Here is a 21266-nt window from a genome sequence, read left to right on the forward strand (position 1 = left end):
TCAGCTAAAAATACGTCATTACTTTGCTAGCAACTCAAATTTGACAGGAAAATTTGTTGTATCACAGTCGGGAAATCATTGGGAAAAGTTGCAACCAGTATTAATAGCCACATCAATCTACCAATAAGTAAATAAATAAATAAATAACGTGCATAATTGTTAAATATCAGTAGTATGTGAATCTATTGTGTTAAACTAGCTAGCTGGCTAACGTGAAAAAAAATACCACTGGGTAATTATTGTACTGTTAGTGTAGGAGTGCTGCGTAAAAAAAATTAAACAAAGTGAGAAAATCAATCAAATCGCAGAGTAGTTAAACTACAGTTAGTTCATACCTTTCCACCTCAAATTTGTATTTTTATTTCCCGGTTGGCCCAAAGCTCCAGCTGCTCTGCAGTGCACAGGCAAAAGAATCTCACTTCCGGCTGCGACCGACAGCCACGTCACGCTTAAGAGCGCCATAGAAATAGTTTTTATAGATCAGACCTCAATCGTCAATAAACTCAATTAAAAATCTAGGAGACATAGAAAAAAGCGACATATTAGCATTTTATACTGTCGTAGCACATGTAGTCATCAGTTTGTATATTTGTTCCCGTCATCATAATGTAAAATTTATTTGATTTTACTTTTTGTCTCTTTCATCCAGGCCTGAGTGGCGATACTGAGTTTCTGTAACGTCAGCTTGCGCTCAGTAGGAGTGGCTCCAGTGGTTCGACATCACCTCACCCGGCGTGAAAGACGTTCAGCGGCTAAGCTAGATGGTTGTTTTACTGGGCAGCTAGCATTAGGAATTTGCATTTCTAAAAGAAGGGATATCCATTTATCTCATCGTTGAGCCAGACTCCACCATTATGGCTCTTTACGAATATGTCACTCAGGAGCAGCTTGCGGGCTTCGACAAATATAAGGTATGACTAAAAGGCTGCAATAGCATGCTATCAGCTAGCCATTCATCCGACAAACCAATGCATGTTGAGCGGCTAGCTGTCACGATCAGCAGGGTGCTCCTTAGACAAATTGCGAAGTTGTCTAGAACCCGTTTCCGGATCTCCTACAGTTTCTTGCATAAATAAAAGCTGTTACGTATTTATTTTTGGCATCTTTAGTATGACACGTGTTAGTCTTGGCTGTACCCTGATCGCCACATCTATCATTTTACAATTGGTGACGTCCAGATTTATGTTTAACTTTAAGTCAATACGCTCACTGTTGCTTGTAGCCAATGTTTAACGATAGTTAAATTTTATTTTGAAAGCTGTATTCGGAAATGTTATTGTATAGTGTGTTGGAACTTTACACTGGTGCAAATAAGCTAATCGTTAGCGACTCTTTTATTTCCAATGTATGGTCTGAATGAAAACTTAATAACCAGTTGTTTTCAATCATTAATAAATTTAACGTTTAAATAATGTTTAGATATAATTGCCGGTTTAACACTTATCATTTTAACCAAACGGCTTTAGGAATTACTGTAACACATCACTGAAAGAGAAACCACTGAACTTTAACTAGAGCATTGGTGGAAAAAGAAACACTGCCAATAATTCGACTTGTGCAATAAATGGTAAATGAACATGAAGTCCTGTTTTTAAGGTGCCATAAAAGTATTTATCTCTTTGTGCTTGTCGCACCCGGCAATTTCCTTGAATGAGGGGCGTCACGGTGCCATACAGCTCCAAGGAGTCTGGGACTGAAAGGGAGAGGCTTGACTCCGTCTTCATGGTTCAATTTGATGAGAGAACATAATTTTACTCGACACTGTACACATCATATTTATAAGCATGCAAGTTATCCTTATTAAGTTATCCGGAGCTTTTACAAAAACAGCAACCCGATATGAGTTGCAGGCTATAAATAGTAATTTATATAATAAATAATAGTTTGTTGTTTTTTTTTTAAGGGATGGAAAAAGCCTCTTTTAGTTTGATAAACATCCTTTTCTACATCCATTATAATTTTGTCTATACTGTTTTCATTGTTTATAATTTGGCTCTATCAGGCTTTCTCCTGCCTTTGATTACAGCATCAATCCTCTGAGCTGTTTATCATTAGAGACCTGTTTCCAATAATTGACTTTTAAGTGGCTTCCTCTGTGTGGTAGCTGCTGTGCACTGGGCACTGGTTGCTGCAGGACAGCAGAGGAAGACAAATGTCAGGGACTGAAAACACTGTGGCTTCCTAAACCAGTGGTTGTCTCTTTAAAGTTGCACGAATGTGCATGTGCAGAAGCATGAGACCATGAAGATTGCCAAAAAAGGCTCACTCTTATTTTTCATTCTACCATCTATCGCCTGTCTTCTCACATCCTTTGTCTCATTTAACACGCTGCAGAGCTGCATTTGATAGTGTGAAAATGTCTGCAAAAGTGTGGTTGAGCTAGATAAGGGTGAAAATGGTGTTTTTTTTTTTTTTTGTTTGTTTGTTTGTTTGGTTTTTTTTTTTATTATTTGGTGATGATTAATCCCACAATTTATTTGTATTCATTTCAGTAACACACAGAATTGAGCATTTGCCAACATACATGTAATCTGTGATTTATTTTTAATATAAAAATGTTCTAGTGGTCTAGATGATTAATAGTGCTTGTGTACAATAAGTGGGAGTGTATTTACATTAATCCGCATCTGTGGTGGACTAATGTTGTATTAACTGCTAAATTATCAACAGTAAACATAACTCAGGTTCATTTAAACCCATTTGAATTCTTTTTTTTCTCTCTTTTTGTGAGTGAAGTTGCTACGTTGTGCTGGATCTCTTATCTAAGCTTGACATGTTTGTCACACGTAGATAAAGTTACAGATACTGGAGTCATGTTTGTTTGAGTCTGAGCAATGACAGTAAATGATCCAGTAAATGTGTGACATATGAGGCCATGCAGCTTTTGGAATGATTTACAAGAGGTAAAAATAAAATATCAAAAATTAAAAGAGACATGCTCTATTTTTCACTAGCTGAGACAATTTCTTGAAGTCCTATTGAAATGTTTGTGACATGCTTTGGTCAATAAATGCCACAAAGATAGACTGAGATTATAAGAATAAGAAAGAAACCTTTATTAGTCCTTCAGTGGGGAAATTGCTTTTAATCAGTGACGCAACAGCTCATTTATAGCAGCTGATTTCAGTCCATGAAGCAAGTAATTTAATTTCACTTCCGTCTGTAACGAGGTGTGTCAGAATTTGGATCTGTCCTAAAGCTTTCCGCTACTATGCAATTGTTACTGTGGACACAAGTAATGCTATATAATCCTGTAGCATGTTATTACACACGAGCGTGCAGATAGTACCTAGGCCGAGACCTCCCACTAGCCAAAGCAAACTGAGCTCATACTAGCACACACTGACACTCACTGTTTCTTCCTTCTCCAGTTCAGCCACAGACAGTTTGTCCTCATCCCTGCTTTAGATACGCTCTTTCCATGAGTCATGTGTTGAACTGGCCCAGCTTGGTAAAATTGGCCGGCTTGCAAGTAAAAACACGATCCAGAAATCAAGTTGTAATTTTCCTGTCACATATCGGCTTCTTAAACGCTTAACTTCACTAATGCATTTTAACCTTTAGCAGCTTATATCAAGAATTTCTGCTTATGTGGCCAGCTCATTGCCTACGTTTTTTTTTTTTAAATACCAGAAACTGTTGCATTCAGGTTTGTTTGCAATTGGGAAAAAGTTTATTGTTAATAGCAAAGCAAAAGGCAAGACCAAAGTAGTTAAAATTCCCACTGAGGTACTATGATGGGGAAGCTGGATAATTTTACCTATTTTATTCTGAGCTGTTCTGTGGTGTAACAGAAACATGCAAACCTGAACATCTCGTCGTGTGACAGTTTTTGAGATCTAGCATCAAGCATGTTGTTTCCATTTTTTCCTGTTATTAGTGGCTTCACACACCAGATATTTATGATGTCAAACATAAAAGGCATTGTAATTGTAATTTCTCACCTTTAAGGCAAAACACTTGAAGTTTTTGAATATGGTTCATCCTCACAGGTGAAATTTTGTGTGTTTTTGCAGTACAGTGCTGTGGATTCAAATCCCCTGTCCATCTATGTTATGCATCCTTTCTGGAACTTTGTGGTGAAGGTGAGAATTATGTATTTAAAATTCATGTCTGTTTGCACTTTTGCTTTATTGGTGAGGTTTCCAGGCATCAGAGACTACCTCTGACCGCACTTTAAACAAATGTTATCCTGAGAGTTGGCATGTATCTATCCAACATGTACAAACTGTTGATCTCTTACATCAGCGGTGTCCAAAGTCTGCCCTCGAGGGCTGCTGTCCTATATGTTTTTGGATATTTCTTGCTGTAGTACACCTGAATTGGATTTTTGGGTCAACATGCTTGGGCAGAGCTTGACAACAAACATTTGAGGAGAGTCATTTGATTTTAATCGGGTGTGTTGGAGCAGGGAAACTGGGATTGTGGCCCTTGAGGACCAGAGTTGGACACCCCTGTCTTATGTAACTGACTGTTTCAGATTATATGTGTTCCTTTAATTCCTGTCTGATGACAGCCTAACGTTAAATTCTTGTACTGTCCATGAACCTGTGACAAAATATATGTGCAGTTATTTAATCTGTCATTACCATAATAAGAAAGCTGTAACTATGTAAGTAAAGATGTAAATGTTCATGATCTGTTTATTTCTCCTCAGTTTCTACCAACATGGCTCGCCCCGAACCTTATCACATTCACAGGCTTTATGTTCCTCGTGTTGAACTTCCTCATGTTGGCCTTCTACGACTTTGACTTCACTGCTTCTTGTAGGTCCTTTTTGCTTTGTTTGTCTTGTGCGTGAGAGAGTGCGGTTGCAAATATTTGGCTCTAAAACAAAGTGTAAGCTGGATGAATCCGTCACAGTGCTTTAAATAAGTGGGTGAGAGAACATGAGAGACATTGATTTGTTTTATGAAAGGCAAAGTCCAGCGTCTCGTAGGTAATCACAAATCCATTACGTCTTTCACACACAGGAAACTATGTTATCATGTCAAGCCACATCATGTTAAAATTCAGTGTTTTGGCATGGCTGTTGTCTCATCTAAACACATACTTTTCTATCATTTTGATTTTAAAAACATTCCTTAAAAGGAGAGTTGAATCAAATTTTACTCTCATGTTTCTGTTAAAACTTTGGGAATATGTTTTATTGTCCTCCTTTTTCTCTCTGTGGTGTGCTGAACATTTATGTTATTTGTGTCTCAGCTGCAGGACATGAACATGTGCCTAGCTGGGTCTGGGTTGCTGCAGGGCTCTTCAACTTCTTAGCCTATACTCTTGGTGAGTTTTAACCTACACACAGGCCTCATTTAATAGCTTATAAGTGCCTTATTGTGGACATGTTTAGAGATGCACCCCATGAACCATGCTAGGAAGAACCAAACCTAACATGCCAAAATCAAAGGGGGGGAAATCAGCTAAAGGCTCCATGAAGCATTGCTATTCAAATGAAATGCAATTCAAACCCTAAGCAATTCTATGGACATGCAACAAAAACTGCACTGTCCACTGTAGAGCTTCTACTAATTTCTCCACTTCAAGCAGATCATATAAAGGAAGTCATAAAGCAGCGATTAAGATGTCTGTCTCATCAATGTGTGATTAACCCTTATGCCTTGCTTTAAAAAAAATGTTGCATTGTGACTGTTCACGATTTGTAATTTGAACTTTAAACTTCAATAAAATGATAAAAGTTTAATATTTTTCACAATTCTTTAAAAAACATTTTTCATTAAGGGGTTCTCTTTTAATTTATATGATGATTTACTGAATCACGATAAATAATTATCCCCTTAGGGGCCAGTTTTGATCATGTACCCCTAGCTGCTTTTTGAAACATACCATATAATTCAGTATTCTATAAACTAATTTGACTTTAACCATTACTATCACCAGCCTGCCTATCTCATTAATAGCTGAGAAGATTGATTTTGTAGGATTTTCTGGATCCTCACGATGTTTCTCATGACTAATGATTATGAGAAGTTTCAATCATCAACATAGGCTGATGGGTTCCTGAGATATCCACCTATATAACACCTCTATTAAAATGTCTGTAAAACTGCTCAGGTTCACTTTGTTAGCATCTATTTTGCACAGTTCCTTATAAAATGTTACGCCACTAATTCCCAGATGAATTGAGCTGCTATCTGATGGTTTTCACTGAAAGTAATGTGGTTCTCTTTTAGGAGGAGATAACCATTTACATCTTCTGTTGTGTCCAAGTGAATTTTGTCTGACACAGCAACACATATCTTGTTTCTTACACTTCTATAGTAATCTCACATGTCTCAGCTTTCTATAAGACCCAGATTACTTATACAGCCCTTGTAGCTGTGAAGATGTACTTGATTTATTTTGGGCCTGTCATTTCAGACAGGAGGCCGCAGAAATAGGACAGTGATGAAGAATTTAATATTAAACACATTTCTGTGTAGTTTTTTTTATAAGTCTGTCCAGAGAGCTTCCATGATAGGTCGAAGTGAATATAGCACAGAGTATTTGCTGCAGCAGTGGTGGGAAGTTGGAATGTCACTGACATTACGCAGCTATGTGAGTGTGGGCAGCTTTAACTAAATGGAGATGCAAGACTTGTTAAAAGGCAGATAATATTTAGCTTTTTTTCTACATATGTGTCTTTATAGAAACAGCCCATAAACATACCATGCTGTGTCTAACAGCTCATGTCTTTGCTTGCTTTTTATAGATGGTGTTGATGGTAAACAGGCGCGCCGCACCAACTCTTCCACGCCACTAGGGGAGCTTTTTGACCACGGTCTTGATAGCTGGGCGTGTATCTTCTTCGTGGCCACTGTATACTCCATATTTGGCCGTGGGGAGAGCGGCGTGAGCGTGGTGACGCTCTATTACATACTGTGGGTGGTGCTGTTTTCCTTCATTCTGTCCCACTGGGAGAAATACAACACTGGCATCTTGTTTCTGCCCTGGGGATACGACATCAGCCAAGTGGTAAAAACCCACACAGATGCACACATAAAATCCTAGATATGTTAAATACCTCAGCTGACTAATTGTCTGTGGAGAAGCTTCCATCACACTTCTTCAGAACATGGAAAAATCCAGTGATTTGTGTAGTAAACTAATTGAAGGAGGAGTTTAGATTGTGGTTTGACTGCAACCTTAATAAACTGGATTTTTAATGACTTGATGTTATGGATCATCTTCCAGACAATTTCACTTGTCTACTTGATCACTGCTGTGGTTGGTGTGGAAAAGTGGTACCAGCCAGTTATCTGGAGCTTTCTTTACAGAGACCTTTTCACCTTTATGATCATAGGTGAGTTGTGTTTTGTTCATGAATTTGTTCATTCGCTTGCCCAGACAGCCGTTAACATTAAGGTTTGCTTATTCCCAGCCTGCTCCTTCACTGTGACCTTACCCATGAGCCTCTACAACGTCCTGAAGTAGGCACAGTTTAGAAAAGCCTTTATTTGATTTGGTGTTTGTATTTTATGCTGTGCTCTGACATTTTCAAATTTTGTTCATTTTCAGGGCTCACCGGAGTAATACACTGAAGCACAGCAGCCTGTACGAAGCTCTCCTGCCTTTCCTCTCTCCCGTCCTCCTCTTTGTTTTGTCCACCGCTTGGGTTTTCTGCTCTCCATCCAATATCCTCGAGCTGCAGCCCAGGATCTACTACCTCATGGTGGGGACAGCTTTCGCCAATGTCACTGTGAGTGTCTCCAACATTTCAGCCTCACAGATCAGAAATATCTGTAGCTATGCATCTAATCATGTTTTTGTGTATGTGTGCACTTTAGTGTAAGCTGATTGTGTGTCAGATGAGTAACACACGTTGCCAGCCGCTGACCTGGCTGCTGCTGCCCATGTCTGCGGTGGTGTTGCTAGCTGTGACGGGGGTCTTCACCAACGAGACACTGCTGCTTCATTTGTGGACAGCTGCTGTCGTACTAGCACACATACACTATGGCATATCAGTGGTAAGACCACACACAAACACACACAAAGCATTTGGATATGCTAATTTACATGATTGCAGAGTGGATAGTGGAGTCTCGAGGACAGGATGAGAAAAAGTTTCCACATGAGACGTTTGGACAGGGAAAGTAACTATAGCTTTGTCAGCTGGTGCTTATCAACACTTAACAGTTAGATTTACATTAGAATTAAAAGAAGAATTTCTCATTTTTTCTTTGCTGCTAAATGTTACTGTTAAAAAAAAAAGACAATAATTTCTCCCTCTCCAACCACCTTTTTCCTGAATCTTGGGACCACAAACACTAATTTGGAGCAGAAAATTGTTGGAGGGGGAACCTTTTTCACTGCTGCACAACTAAACATACAGTATGTGCAGCAGAACACCTGGACTATTAAAGGTGTTGAGCTGAGCGGTATGTGACAGATACGGAGCCGTATCTGTTGTCTGGAGATACTTTGATTTTAAAAGGATGGATGGGACCTAAACAACTCTTTAATGCAAATCCTGTCGAGCTAAAGTTGCAGCAACGGGAGCAATCTGCAGCACCATCTGAGCCACAAGCTTGCTTTGAAGTACCAAAAATGTATGAAAATGGTGGATGGAGATAAAGAACACCATCACAATCCATACAGCCAAAGACAAGGTTCTGATAAGTACTTCGGAAAAGACAAGATTCAGGACGATGATCAAGATACTCTGGATATTAAATTGATTTGGATTCTTTTCATTTTTTGTTTTACAATGTACAGTTCTCATAACAATGGAAAAGGTTGTTCCTAGCCCATCTACTGCAGTAATTCCCAACTCAGTGGAAAATATGGTTAAGACCCAGTCATACATAGAAAAAATACAGTGTGTGCAGAATTATTAGGCAAATGAGTATTTTGATCACATCATCCTCTTTATGCATGTTGTTTTACTCCAACCGGTACAGGCTTGAAAGCCTACTACCAATTAAGCATATCAGGTGATGTGCATCTCTGTAATGAGAAGGGGTGTGGTCTAATGACATCAACACCTTATATCAGGTGTGCATAATTATTAGGCAACTTCCATTCCTTTGGCAAAATGGGTCAGAAGAGAGATTTGACGGACTCTGAAAAGTCAAAAAAAGTGAGATGTCTTACAGTGGGATGCAGTACTCTTAAAATTGCCAAGCTTTTGAGGCGTGATCATCAAACAATCAAGCGTTTCATTCAAAACAGTCAACAGGGTCGCAAGAAGCGTGTTGAAAACACAAGGCACAAAATAACTGCCCATGAACTGAGGAAAATCAAGCATGAAGCTGCCAAGATGCCATTGGCCACCAGTTTTGCTATATTTCAGAGCTGCAACATCACTGGAGTGCCAAGAAGCACAAGGTGTGCAATACTCAGGGACATGGCCAAGGTAAGGACGGCTGAAAAACGACCACCACTGAACAAGACACACAAGATAAAACATCAAGACTGGGCCAAGAAATATCATAAGACTGATTTTTCTAAGGTTTTATGGACTGATGAAATGAGAGTGAGTCTTGATGGGCCAGATGGATGGGCCCGTGGCTGGATCAGTACAGGGCAGAGAGCTCCACTCCGACTCAGACGCCAGCAAGGTGGAGGTAGGATACTGGTATGGGCTGGTATCATCAAAGATGAGCTTGTGGGACCTTTTCAGGTTGAGGATGGAGTCAAGCTCAACTCCCAGTCCTACCGCCAGTTTCTGGAAGACATCTTCTTCAAGCAGTGGTACAGGAAGAAGTCAGCATCGTTCAAGAAAAACATGATTTTCATGCAGGACAATGCTCCATCACACGCATCCAAGTACTCCACTGCGTGGCTGGCCAGAAAAGGTCTAAAAGAAGAAAAAATAATGACATGGCCTCCTTGTTCACCTGATCTTAACCCCACAGAGAACCTGTGGTCCCTCATCAAATGTGAGATCTACAGGGAGGGAAAACAGTACACCCCTCTGAACAGTGTCTGGGAGGCTGTGGTTGCTGCTGCACGCAATGTTGATCGTGAACAGATCAAAACACTGACAGAATCTATGGATGGCAGGCTTTTGAGTGTCCTCGCAAAGAAAGGTGGTTATATTGGTCACTGATTTGTTTTTGTTTTGTTTTTGAATGTCAGAAATGTATATTTGTAAATTTTGAGTTGTTATATTGGTTTCCCTGGTGAAAATAAATAAGTTGGTTTTTGTTAAGTTGCCTAATAATTATGCACAGTAATAGTCACCTGCACACACAGATATCCTCCTAAGATACTAAAACCAAAAAAGCCCGACTCCAACTTCCAAAAATATTCAGCTTTGATATTTATGAGTCTTTTGTGTTCATTGCGAACATATTTGTTGTTCTATAATAAAATTAATCCTCAAAAATACAACTTGCCTAATAATTCTGCACACCCTGTAGTTGATGTCAAGTACAATAAAACCAGCCTAATTTTGAGGAATATCATGATGCATTGTCATTTAATACTTTAGCATTTAATGACAACACTTTAAAATATTCTCTAAGTGTGACAAACACAGGGCTGGTGTGGGATATTTAGGGGAACCAGTTAAAGTAATCCAACCTGGATGTCCCAAAGATTTAAATGTATTTGCATGGCTACATGTCACTCAAAGATGTCATACTTCTGACATCAAAGAAGGCCACTCTTGTTACCTCTTTGATATGGATGTCAAACAAAAGCCTTTGATCGAAAAACATCAAGATTCTTTATCCTGTCTTTGCAAGCTGATGACTCAAACTTCCCGGTCTAACCTCAAACATCTCAGTCGCAGGCAGGCTGCATTCATGCAACAACTGATATATATAATATTATGGCTTCAGCAGAACAATGGGAATAAATCCCAAATGACCTAATAAGTCCATGAATTTGAATAATTAATTTTTCTTTATTGCAGGTACAGCAGCTCAGCGGCCACTTCAACATCTTCGCCTTCTCCCTGAAGAAGCCCAGCAGTGACTGACAGGAGGAGGAACGAATCGGCTTGACAGAAGCAGAGGTTTAGGTTGATCCTCTCTTCGGCTTACCGACACTTCACTCATCACCACGGAAACCACATCCCCTCCCCTCCATCCAGAAGGACACTTCAAGTGGAATGGACTGTGTGCTTCTTTTCACACACCCACACAGATACAGACACACACACACATTCCCATACCAACTGACCAAACTCTGGCCTCTGCGATGGGGCGGGCCCAGGGGCTCTGGCTTCCGCCACTGGTGATTGGCTAACTTGGCTGAGCCAATGAGGTGCAATTGTTTCCTACGGAAATGTGCTTCCGTCGTGAGGACAGAAGCCCAGGCGAGCCGTGAAAAAAAAAAAAAAGGAAAAATAAAGCAACACACATGCATTTGTACCTTTTGTGAGGGATGGCCCTCATTTTCCATGGATTCAGGATATCCTTAACCCTAACCTCAATTATAGCAAGTAGAGGCCTCGCCTTTAACTAAACCTGATGTAACCTCATCCCTAAAAACCAACTTTTAACCCTCAGACAGCCTGTCTTGTCATGTCAGGACTGTGGAAAATACAACCAGTCCCACCAACTTCCGAAACTTTGATGTCCTCACGGGGATGGACTACACACACAAACGGATACGTTACACTGCTTTTATGCAGGTTATATGTATTTCATGGCAGATATTTGAATTCAAACACAGCCGCGGACATGAACACACAGTTGTACTTGCATAGTATTATGAATGTATAATATGCCTTGAGGAAATGTTTCTGTTTAATTATATGAACTGGAATGCCTCAAGAAGTGTTTGATGAAACCTGTTTGTTTGTTTTTAAGTCATCAAATGATTTGCATTTGGAAGTTTGTGAGTATGTTTATAACTACTTATATAACATAAGTGTTGAGGTGTGGGGACTTTCATTTTCCAACCAAGACAAAACATAAAAAGATGATTTACTTTCAGTGAAATGTTTTATGCATTTCCCTCTCTACAGTGTGCTCCGTGGCAGCAGCTGTCATGAGGAGAGTTGATAATTGACTAACAAACAAGAATTGATCAGGGTAATCTCTACTAACCCTCCTCTTTTTTCCACCTGTGTCTGAGCACTGATCTCCCGGCTCTTCCTTCCCTTTGAGGTGTCGTGTTTTCACGCTGATTCGTTCTTTTGTTTTTATACATTTTTACACACGTCTTTGGTATATTTTTGTCTGCCTCTTTGGCGGCGGTGTGTGTGGTTTTAAAGTCGCGCAGCGCTTGAATGATGAGCGTGTTCAAAAGCCGTTTAACGGAGCGGACTCGCTCTGAGGAAACAAGCCTTCGCACAGGACAGCGCAGAAGCTGCTAAACCAACAGCCGTCACTTGGATATTATGACATCTTTTTACATTTACTGTCTTAGAACTCATCTGGTAGCAGTTTTTCAGTCTGGTAAACACTGTATGTTTCAGGCTTTGTCTTAAGATGGAGGAGATCAGTTGTAGCTGCTGGTTAAGAAAGTTGAGGCAAGCCTTGTTTACAAGCTGTCAGCTCAAACAATGCTACAACATCGCCTGTGTTTTGGTGCAGTTGTCATTTGGAAGAAATAAGCTTTTTTTGTGTGTGTACTTGTCAAAAAGTGACAGGTTCTTTGTATCTGAGCACATTTTTCTAAGATCAGATCTAAGATTGTCCTGGCAGGGAGATTTTGTTTGGCTGTAAATGATGGACCTAGTGTCTGCATCCGTGAGGGCAAAAGAAAATGTTCAAACAAGCCAGAAGATCATTTGCCAGGAAAACTTTTGACTCGCCAAACAATTGGTACATCCAGCTGGAAGTTTATTTCTGTCAGTTATCTGGAAGAATGTCACAGTAACCAACATTTTCACATATTATAAATTATTGTGGCATTTAATTTAAAGTTATATAGGAAACATTTGATATTGCAAGTTTGAAAGTTCAGACATTTTGTAAATTAACAGTTACTGAACATTTAGACCACATAGGACTTTGCAGCATCCCTGTATCTACAGGATAAACAAAAAGATGCGTAACTGTCTTTATACCCATCTAAGTAATCATCTGTGGTTTGCAGTGCCTCCACACTGCATACGGGGAAATTTGTACATAGCCCTGATTACATTACAATGGTTTAAATGACGGCTTTCTTTCTTTGGGACTTTGGGCATCGAAGATTATTGTGATCAGACAGCTGCTGTGATTTTACCATCAAACCAGTGAAGTGTGTTTGTGGTGGGTGTATGTACTGCCTGGGTCTGTACAGCTCCACGTGTACATGTCTATACAAGTATGAGTGTTTTGACTGTATGTGTGAGCGTCTGTAAATATATGTATTCATTTTAATTTAATTTTTTTTTTTAATTATTACAAATGGGATTGTTGTCTGGTAGGCAGATTTCTCCTAACACAAGGCACATGACTTTGATGTGTTGCCACTCACCACTGCAATTTATAAAGCGGTCTAAATTGCAGTACTTACATCTGTTGATGTAGTTTTTTAAAAAAAAAAAAGTTAAAGTTTTAGTGTTGCTGATTTACTGTCTGATTGGATCAGTTCCAGGTTTGAAAAAGGTGTGGGTGTGAAGATCTGCATCCCAGACTGTAAACACTACTAAATAATACTGCAGTAAGGGATTTCATATCCGCTGTTACCTGGGAGAAAATAAGTACCGTTCAATGAAACAAAGAGTTTGTCATGCATTTGGCAGAAATGTTCCTTATTTTCATTTTTACAGATTTGACTTGTAATCTTTTTTTTTCTTTTTCTTTTTTTGTGCAATTCTCAATTTCACTCAGTACTTTTCAAGTTAAAAAATTAACTTAATTTGCCCCTGGATCATTGAATTAATATGTTGTGTAATGCTGCTCTGGAAAACACTTCAGGGCTATGGTTGTGGTCATTTGTGGCGTTGTATTTAACCAGTGAAAGAAAGGACTGTCCAGAAACAAATAAAATAACTTTTTTGAATGAATTTTGCTGTGTTTTTGCCAGAAACTTCAATGCACTCCCGGCACCAGGACACAGTAACAGGTTGGGCCATTGATTACTGCGGGCGGGCCCCATTTATCAAGTGAAGTTTGAATTTTACAGTGGCCCAGTCATAGATTAATAATTCGATATTTGACCCATATCTTAACAGATTAGGTATAGAATACCATCAAAGTATTTTCCTCCACTATTCACAAAAAGTTAAACATCTTGCCAACATTTAGGATTCAGCCAGTATCAGCTGTGACTGATAGATACAACCAAATTTTACTTATAGATTACAAACTGTCACTATGGTGATTGACAAGGAAAGCAAAATCTATTAACACACCTTGTTAGCAGCCATCATCAGTGGTCTCTTGACAACTCAAGGACAAAATGACTTGCACTAAAATCAAGTAAGGTGTTTAAAAACACCTTTCAACGTTGACTTTTGTCTGTATGGAGCAACCCTCTTAACTAATGGAACATGAAGTGCTCTCACTGAGCTTATATTATGTAACTAATTGAAATGAACTTGCCAGTAGTACTAAAAGTAGCTGACGTCTCATGTAAAAAGATTGTGTTGGTTACATTTATCATTTCAATCCTGTCATTAGCCGAGCAGGGCCCATATCTTGTCAGTTAATAGTTTAATTGCTTATGTCTTTAAAAGGGAACACCATGATGGATAACTTATTTAGTTAATTAGTAATGACTTGGTTGGACTGTGTATTTATTACTTAATTCTTAGAATTAATACCTATCATTTGTATTTAGACCCAGAGGCAATTACTGAGTCTCTGGGGGTCCCAAGCAAAATTTCACAGGGGGCCGTCCAACCCTTTTATTATGATATTGTATACTTGTAACAATAACAATAAGATGTTAATAATTTTATCTTTGAAGCATTGTTACAGCATTAAATTCTTCAATTGCAATTTTCAAACATACTTTGATGATTTTCACTTCTTTTGCTGACTTCTCCTTCATTATTTACTATTTTCATTTAATTAAACAGAAGCCATATGATTTAATGTAGTTCCTGGAATTCTGGTTGGTTAGTAATGTGCATTTTTACCAGTTTGATAATTGTGGCCACCAGGGGGCATCTGTCAAAATGCATAAAGATGAGCGTTTCCTTTGGGTTTGGGTTGTTTATTAACATTAAACATGAAGGTAACTGCATGTATGTGTGGTTTCTGAAACAGATATATAATACAAGAATAAATGATCTATACATAAGCTATTACAGCAGTTTGCTGAGCACTTCACAACCAGGACCACAAGAATTATAAATAAACATATTCAGCAAGCAAATACTTGGGTCACTGTCAGATAGAAAACTTGTCATTTTGTTTACAGTAGATGATGCTACTTGTGGCAAGGCCAAAAAGATGGATGATCAATTAGCATTTTTTACTTGTTTACAGGTGAGGAATGTTGCATCAGGAAAGCCACTAATGATGACATAATGTCTTCAGTGTTGTTTGTTCTTGAGGGGAACAAACATCAGGTAAATTTTTCTTGACAAATTCATCAGCTGAAGTCCACTCATTCAAACATTAGTCTTACTCATCCTCCCTTTTTATCAGGTCTCCCCTCCCTGCAGCACCACATATATAACATTTCCTGCAGACCCCAAGAAGACAATTGCTTCATTAAGAGCCTCAATACGTATTTCACCTTTGAAATCCATGTACATATCCAGGACTCTTCTTGTGTATCTAACATACAATAAATTCACAATCACCAGTATTTTCTTTTTTTTTTTTACTTTTCAGGTGTTGGGTGACAGAAACATTCCACGACCGTTCAAGCAAGTACCTGTTGGAATAAGATGCAAGTGAGCCAGTTTAACTGCACCACGCCACTAAGGCTCAATAATGGCTGGAAGCAAATTCAGTTCAACCTGTCAGACTTCACCAGGAAGGCCAATGGAACACAGCATTTACAGGCTAGTATCCAGACAAATAACTAGCTGTCTTTAGATGCAACTTACACAACTGGAATTAAGGTATCCCTAATATAAGTACTTTGTAAGAACTCAGAAATGAAAGCACTTTAATCTCAGATTCATGCAAGCTGCCATATTAGGAGGGTGTGCTTCACAGACAGAATATACTCTGAGGTTGAGTTCCCAGCAGAGTTTAAACTCTACGTGCCTGTTTCAATCTAAACACCAAAGTGATAACAGTATATATGGTCTCATAAGTACTGATATTTTAATCAGTCTGTGATTATGGCACATTTTAGTAAGTAGCTCAGTAAGTAAGATTTTCAAGGAATACCCTCATATTCAAACCTCACAGGAGTACTTACTGTTTGTGTTGGTGCATTTGGTCTTTGTCCTTTTGCCTATGTTTTATTTCCTTTTATCTTTTTTTTTTTTGTAGAAAGGACAGCCTCTTCTACTGCAGAACAAATTTACCTATGGGTATCAATAAAGATACTATAACTAAAACATCAAGGAAACATCTGCAGCACACAAAAAAACCTAACATACTAAAATACTGACAGTAAAAATGTAGTTGCACCGTACTGCACTTAGTAAGGATGAGTTCGACAAGTCACTTGAAAAAAAGCAGCATTAGTGTAACATATAAAAAGAGCTTCTTATCAAGGTGGCTGTGTGTGGGGTCAGGCCCTGAATTCAGTGCAAGATCTATAGAAGGAGGCCCGGAAAGGCTTCAATCCAAGGTTAAACCAGCTCCTCAAAGCTTCCAAAGTATGTCAAGAGCTTGTGCACTGTGGCTGCAAGAAAGCTTGTGGGGGCTTGTGGAAATGTGGCAGAGCGAATTTGAGCTGCAGCTCTGTGTTATTGTGATGGTGCATGTCACAAAACGAGATGTTCAGCAAGGCTCCTGTCAATCCCTTTGCTGTATTGATACGACTACATTAAAGTTTATGTAATATTTGGCATGTCACTGGCTGTGCTTTGTACGGTGATTTTTGTTAACATATATCATAAATGTTACGCTGAAAAATTACCCTAAAGATGACACACTAAAATCATTCTCTGAAAATGATCTGAGATCACCATAAGGTTAGATTAGTATGAAGATGAGCTCCCCAGCTGACTGTGATGTTCCACATGCCAACAAGACAATGAGCAGAGAACAGACTTTTTTCAATAGTAGTATTTAAAAAAAATAGACACAGAACAAAAGGTTCCCCGGTGACTTATCAGTGAAACTTGGTGTCATTTTGGGTTATAAATTTGTATAATGTCTTTATTAGAGATAGAAATAAATAGTTGCCCATCTCATAAAATTGAGCTGCTAACCTTTTTTGCCCTTTTGTTTATAATTTGCAGGCCTTAATTCATGTGCAGCTCTATTAAAGTCCCACAGCAGCATTTTAATCAGTACACTTTTTTGGGTGTTGATCCTTGGCACTGCCCCAAGCACATATGACGTACATGGTGGGAGCAGTGTTTCTGCATGGCCTCATGGTATAAAGAGGGGATCATGGTTGAATCGGTGACTGTAAGGTGTCCAAGTCCTGTACCTGCAAAACAAGCCCACATCATCTCCACCCCACCACCATGCTGGACAATAAGTATTAAGTGTTTGTGCTAATATGCTTTATCTAGTTTTCACTTAATGTGAATCTGTGCATTAAGACCAATTATCTCCATTATGGTTGTTCTCATTTGTTCAAAGGATTTTGTTCCAGAGGTCTTGTTTTTTCAGCTGCAGTTCTGAAAACCCAAGTTTTCTCGTATTGTTCTTTTCTTTAGTGGAAAGAACATTCCTTCCCCTGCAACCCATCCAAACAAGGTCAGTAGAGTCGGAGATGTAGCTCTTGGGTTTTTGCAGTTTCTCTGAACACTGCAGGATCTAAACTTTGGACTGATGTTACAGGAACATTCACTCCTGGGAAGGCAACTGACTCAAATGTTCATTTCTTAATGATCCTCTTCTTTAATGAATGATGGACTCCATATTGACAATCATCTTATAATCCTTCCCAGACTGATGAACAGCAGCAATTTCTTCCCCAAGATAACTGCTGATGTGTTGCCTCCTTGGCATTGTGTTAACATACACATGTATGATCCAGATCCAGAGCATCGAACATCCTAAACTTCCGCTTCTATAGATGGACCCTCATGGATGATTATTTAATTACTCATTCATAAATGTTCCTCTTATCTAAAATGATTACCTTTTTTTAACATACACAAAGGAAACATTTCACTGATTATGTTGGGAATGTCTACAGAATTTGTCCAAATCTCTATAAAAGTCCAGCAGATGGAGCCATATATCAATAAATTTCTGCATCATGCTCTTTGCTTAGCAGAAGACTTTGGAGTGAAAACCCTAAGTATCATGTCAGACTAAAATGAGTTTCACAGGTAAAGCAACAGTTGGCATTTTTATAGTCCTCTTCACAGTATGAACAACATGTGCTGAACTTAACACCTCTGACTCATGTGGCTCTGTTCTCTTTTACAGACTTCATTAGTAACTGATATGGATTCATGCCGGCTAGTTTGTCTGCCAGCAAAAGCTTGTGTTTTTGTTTTTGTCATCTCTACACTCACAGAAACCCTTTAAACAGCACCATGGGTATCATAAATCTAAGAGCGAAAGTTAAAAATCAAAATGAAACAAAACTTCCAAACATAGAGAATAATCCTTAGTGTAGCTGGCAGAGGGCATCAAAGGGAGGAAACTGGTGAGTTTGCTGTTAATAAATGACAGTATGTTCAAATATGGGCCTTGCCTTTCTCTAACTTCTCCACAAATTGAGTGTATAGGCACTGAGGCCGGACATCAAGATCCCTTTAATCCAGAAATTCTCATCAAGCAATGATTCATCCAAACAAAGAGCAGTGAGTGAGTCAGAGGATTGCTGCTGTGTTATGAGTTAAATATTTGAGCCGTTTGATTTTCTGGGAAGGGCCTAATGCAGCAGGATGCTTTTTACAAGGTTTGGCGATATACAGCCAGAGCACAGTTCATAAATCTGGCAGCTTTTTGGTGGCTGAATATATATATATATATATATATATATATATATATATATATATATATATATATATATATATATATATACATATATGTATATAGACACCCGCGTAATTGAAAATTAATGCCCACACATTCCCTGAACCTGAACATCCCAATGAATCAACACCAACTGTTTTGTCACAACACAGTTGACTTAATATTGTCCCTCCCAGTGGAGAAAGGACATCATGAGGGTATGGAATAGCTGATGCCACCTCCTTAACTCACTTTTCTACACAAGATAATGAATCCCATTAATGATTCAAACATAGTGGAATTAAATGAGGGTATTAAGACCAATTACTCTTCACTAAGATTTAGCCAGTATTGATTATCTGCTGCAGCTGATGGCATATTTTCAACTCCATGTCCTTAGTTGAAAAACTGTTCTCTGAAAAACTCTCTTTTAGAAATTTACTCTTGTAGGTTGACCTCTCAAGTGTTGAGGTTAAAGTGGTAGAGTCTCTCTGGTCAGGACGTCTTTTAGTAAATTAGCTGGTGTTGATCCCCAACTGACAGTTAATCAGACGTGGCATCAATTAAACAGCATTGGGATCGCATTACTGTCCTGTGGCACTGGACGTTTTGTGCACCACTGACCCCTGTGACTCATACACACTGTTATGGCGAGCAGTTGGAGCCCAGTTAAGTGCCACGCCACCCTGGACTGCTCCACCCCTCTGTGGTGAGGCCACGCTTAATTATGGATGACCATCATTAGAAACTAGACACGCCAGAACATAGGCTTGCCCACACTAACAAATGCACACACAAACTATCAGATTGGCATGGCGATTATTCTCAGAGACACCCAAGACTATTGAAGTGCTAATGGCGTAACAGCATCAGTTTAATTTCATAATGACTACATCTCTAACCTCTGTGACCTATTCATGAACACCTCTATGCTTCCCTTTCTAAAGCACCTTTTTCTCTTTCAGAGAAGTCATGTTTTTTCCAAGCAAAAGGCATTCCTCTTTTCACCAGAAGCAAAATTTGTGGTTATCTCACCAAGACAACATGAAATTCTCTTCCACTGTATCTGGAAGTTGATGGTCCGGGTTAATGAGCTTGTGTCCTTTCACATTACCTCTTAATCCTGCACAGGTTTCAGGTTGAAGCAGACAAAAGGGACATCTCTCATCAGCTATTAACACAGGGATTTAGCTGCAGCACATTAAATGATGACACACACACACACACACACACACACACACACACACACACACGCACACACACACACACACAAACAAATGAAGGTTTTAGCTTACGTAATGGAGTTCAGACAATCGGATTGCAGGGAGCTTCTTTTTTGCCATCCTATGATTCTACTGACTTCATACTACTTTTTTTTTATCATTTAAATCAATAGACAACCTAGTCTCACCAAAAAAGTACCTATTATACTATTCTGGGATATTGGGTACATTATTACCTATCTCTTAAAAAAAAGCAACATTTCTCACAACGATAAGGTCATGTGTAGTAAACAAACTAATAATGACTCAGGAGCAATCTATGTTAATAACACAAAGCACAGGTCTTCTTATGCAGATGCAGCTTGTACATCCTGTGAAATACTCAAAAGTATTGCAGTGTATTTAAGTGCAAGTGCTATTTTGTTTGTTCAGATATTGCTTATGCAAAGAAACTCATGAGGAGACATCTTGTTGGCACTGGTTTCATGTTAGTTTGTGAAGACATCTAAGGCAAAAAATTGGCTTCAGTGTAGGTCAGACCAATCTTTTTTTAATGGCACTAACAAATTCAAAGGCTGACTGGACAGAAAGACTGTGCGGATAACCAACTTTACAGATCTCTGCCTAGTTGAAATAAATAAATTAATAAATAAAAAATAATAAGCTGTTTATATCCTACCATTAAAATTCAGACATTAAGACAGACATTATGTTCCAAGGAGTCTTTAATAAGTAACTAGCTTAACAGGCTAGAAACTAGCATCAAAAGAAACAGTTGCTGATAGACAAGTCCTGGCATGTTTGGTGTCTTAGTAAAGTCAACAGGAAAAACAGTGCCATGGATGACAGGAGGCCATCTCCATGGTCTCTTATATAAAACTTAAGTAATAACTCCACCCTCATCCCCCCAGCTGTGCTAAGTCAAGACAGGCAATAAATCTATCCATTTTAACATTTCCCATTAGACACTGTGTCTTTTGATTTTCATCTTCACACAGAAACAAAGAAGGTCTCAACAGTCTGCTAAAATCCCTACATTAGTTTGTTAATGTTAATATAAAAGTAAAATCAAGTCCGTCGAGGCTAATTAAAGCAAGACTTTATGGGTAATTAGGTTTAAGACAACAGATCAAATTGTACCAGTGTTCATTATTTAAGTCAC

General features: G+C 38.8%; 1 protein-coding gene and 1 pseudogene across 3 annotated transcripts; both read left to right on the forward strand.

Moving 5' to 3' along the window:
- Positions 1–639: 639 nt before the first annotated feature.
- On the forward strand, positions 640–13717 carry selenoi (selenoprotein I). Of its 3 annotated transcripts, XR_006009042.1 has the most exons (11): positions 642–911; positions 4017–4085; positions 4658–4766; positions 5206–5280; positions 6707–6969; positions 7189–7297; positions 7376–7424; positions 7513–7693; positions 7782–7961; positions 10856–13582; positions 13625–13717. XR_006009042.1 is itself a non-coding variant. In XM_041975218.1 (10 exons), the coding sequence occupies exons 1-10, from the start codon at positions 855–857 to the stop codon at positions 10919–10921; spliced, it is 1158 nt and encodes a 385-aa protein (XP_041831152.1). In that variant the 5' UTR covers positions 640–854; the 3' UTR covers positions 10922–10945. The 3 variants fall into 3 exon arrangements, 2 of the variants coding, with proteins under 2 accessions (XP_041831152.1, XP_041831151.1); XM_041975218.1 differs by lacking the exon at positions 13625–13717 and having other exon boundaries at positions 640–911; positions 10856–10945; XM_041975217.1 differs by having other exon boundaries at positions 10856–13717.
- Positions 13718–15057: 1340 nt separating this feature from the next.
- Positions 15058–16063, forward strand: LOC121634225 (annotated as a pseudogene).
- The last annotated feature ends 5203 nt before the right edge of the window (positions 16064–21266 follow it).

This window comes from Melanotaenia boesemani, chromosome 22 (genome assembly GCF_017639745.1).
Source record: "Melanotaenia boesemani isolate fMelBoe1 chromosome 22, fMelBoe1.pri, whole genome shotgun sequence".
Classification (NCBI taxonomy): domain Eukaryota; kingdom Metazoa; phylum Chordata; class Actinopteri; order Atheriniformes; family Melanotaeniidae; genus Melanotaenia; species Melanotaenia boesemani.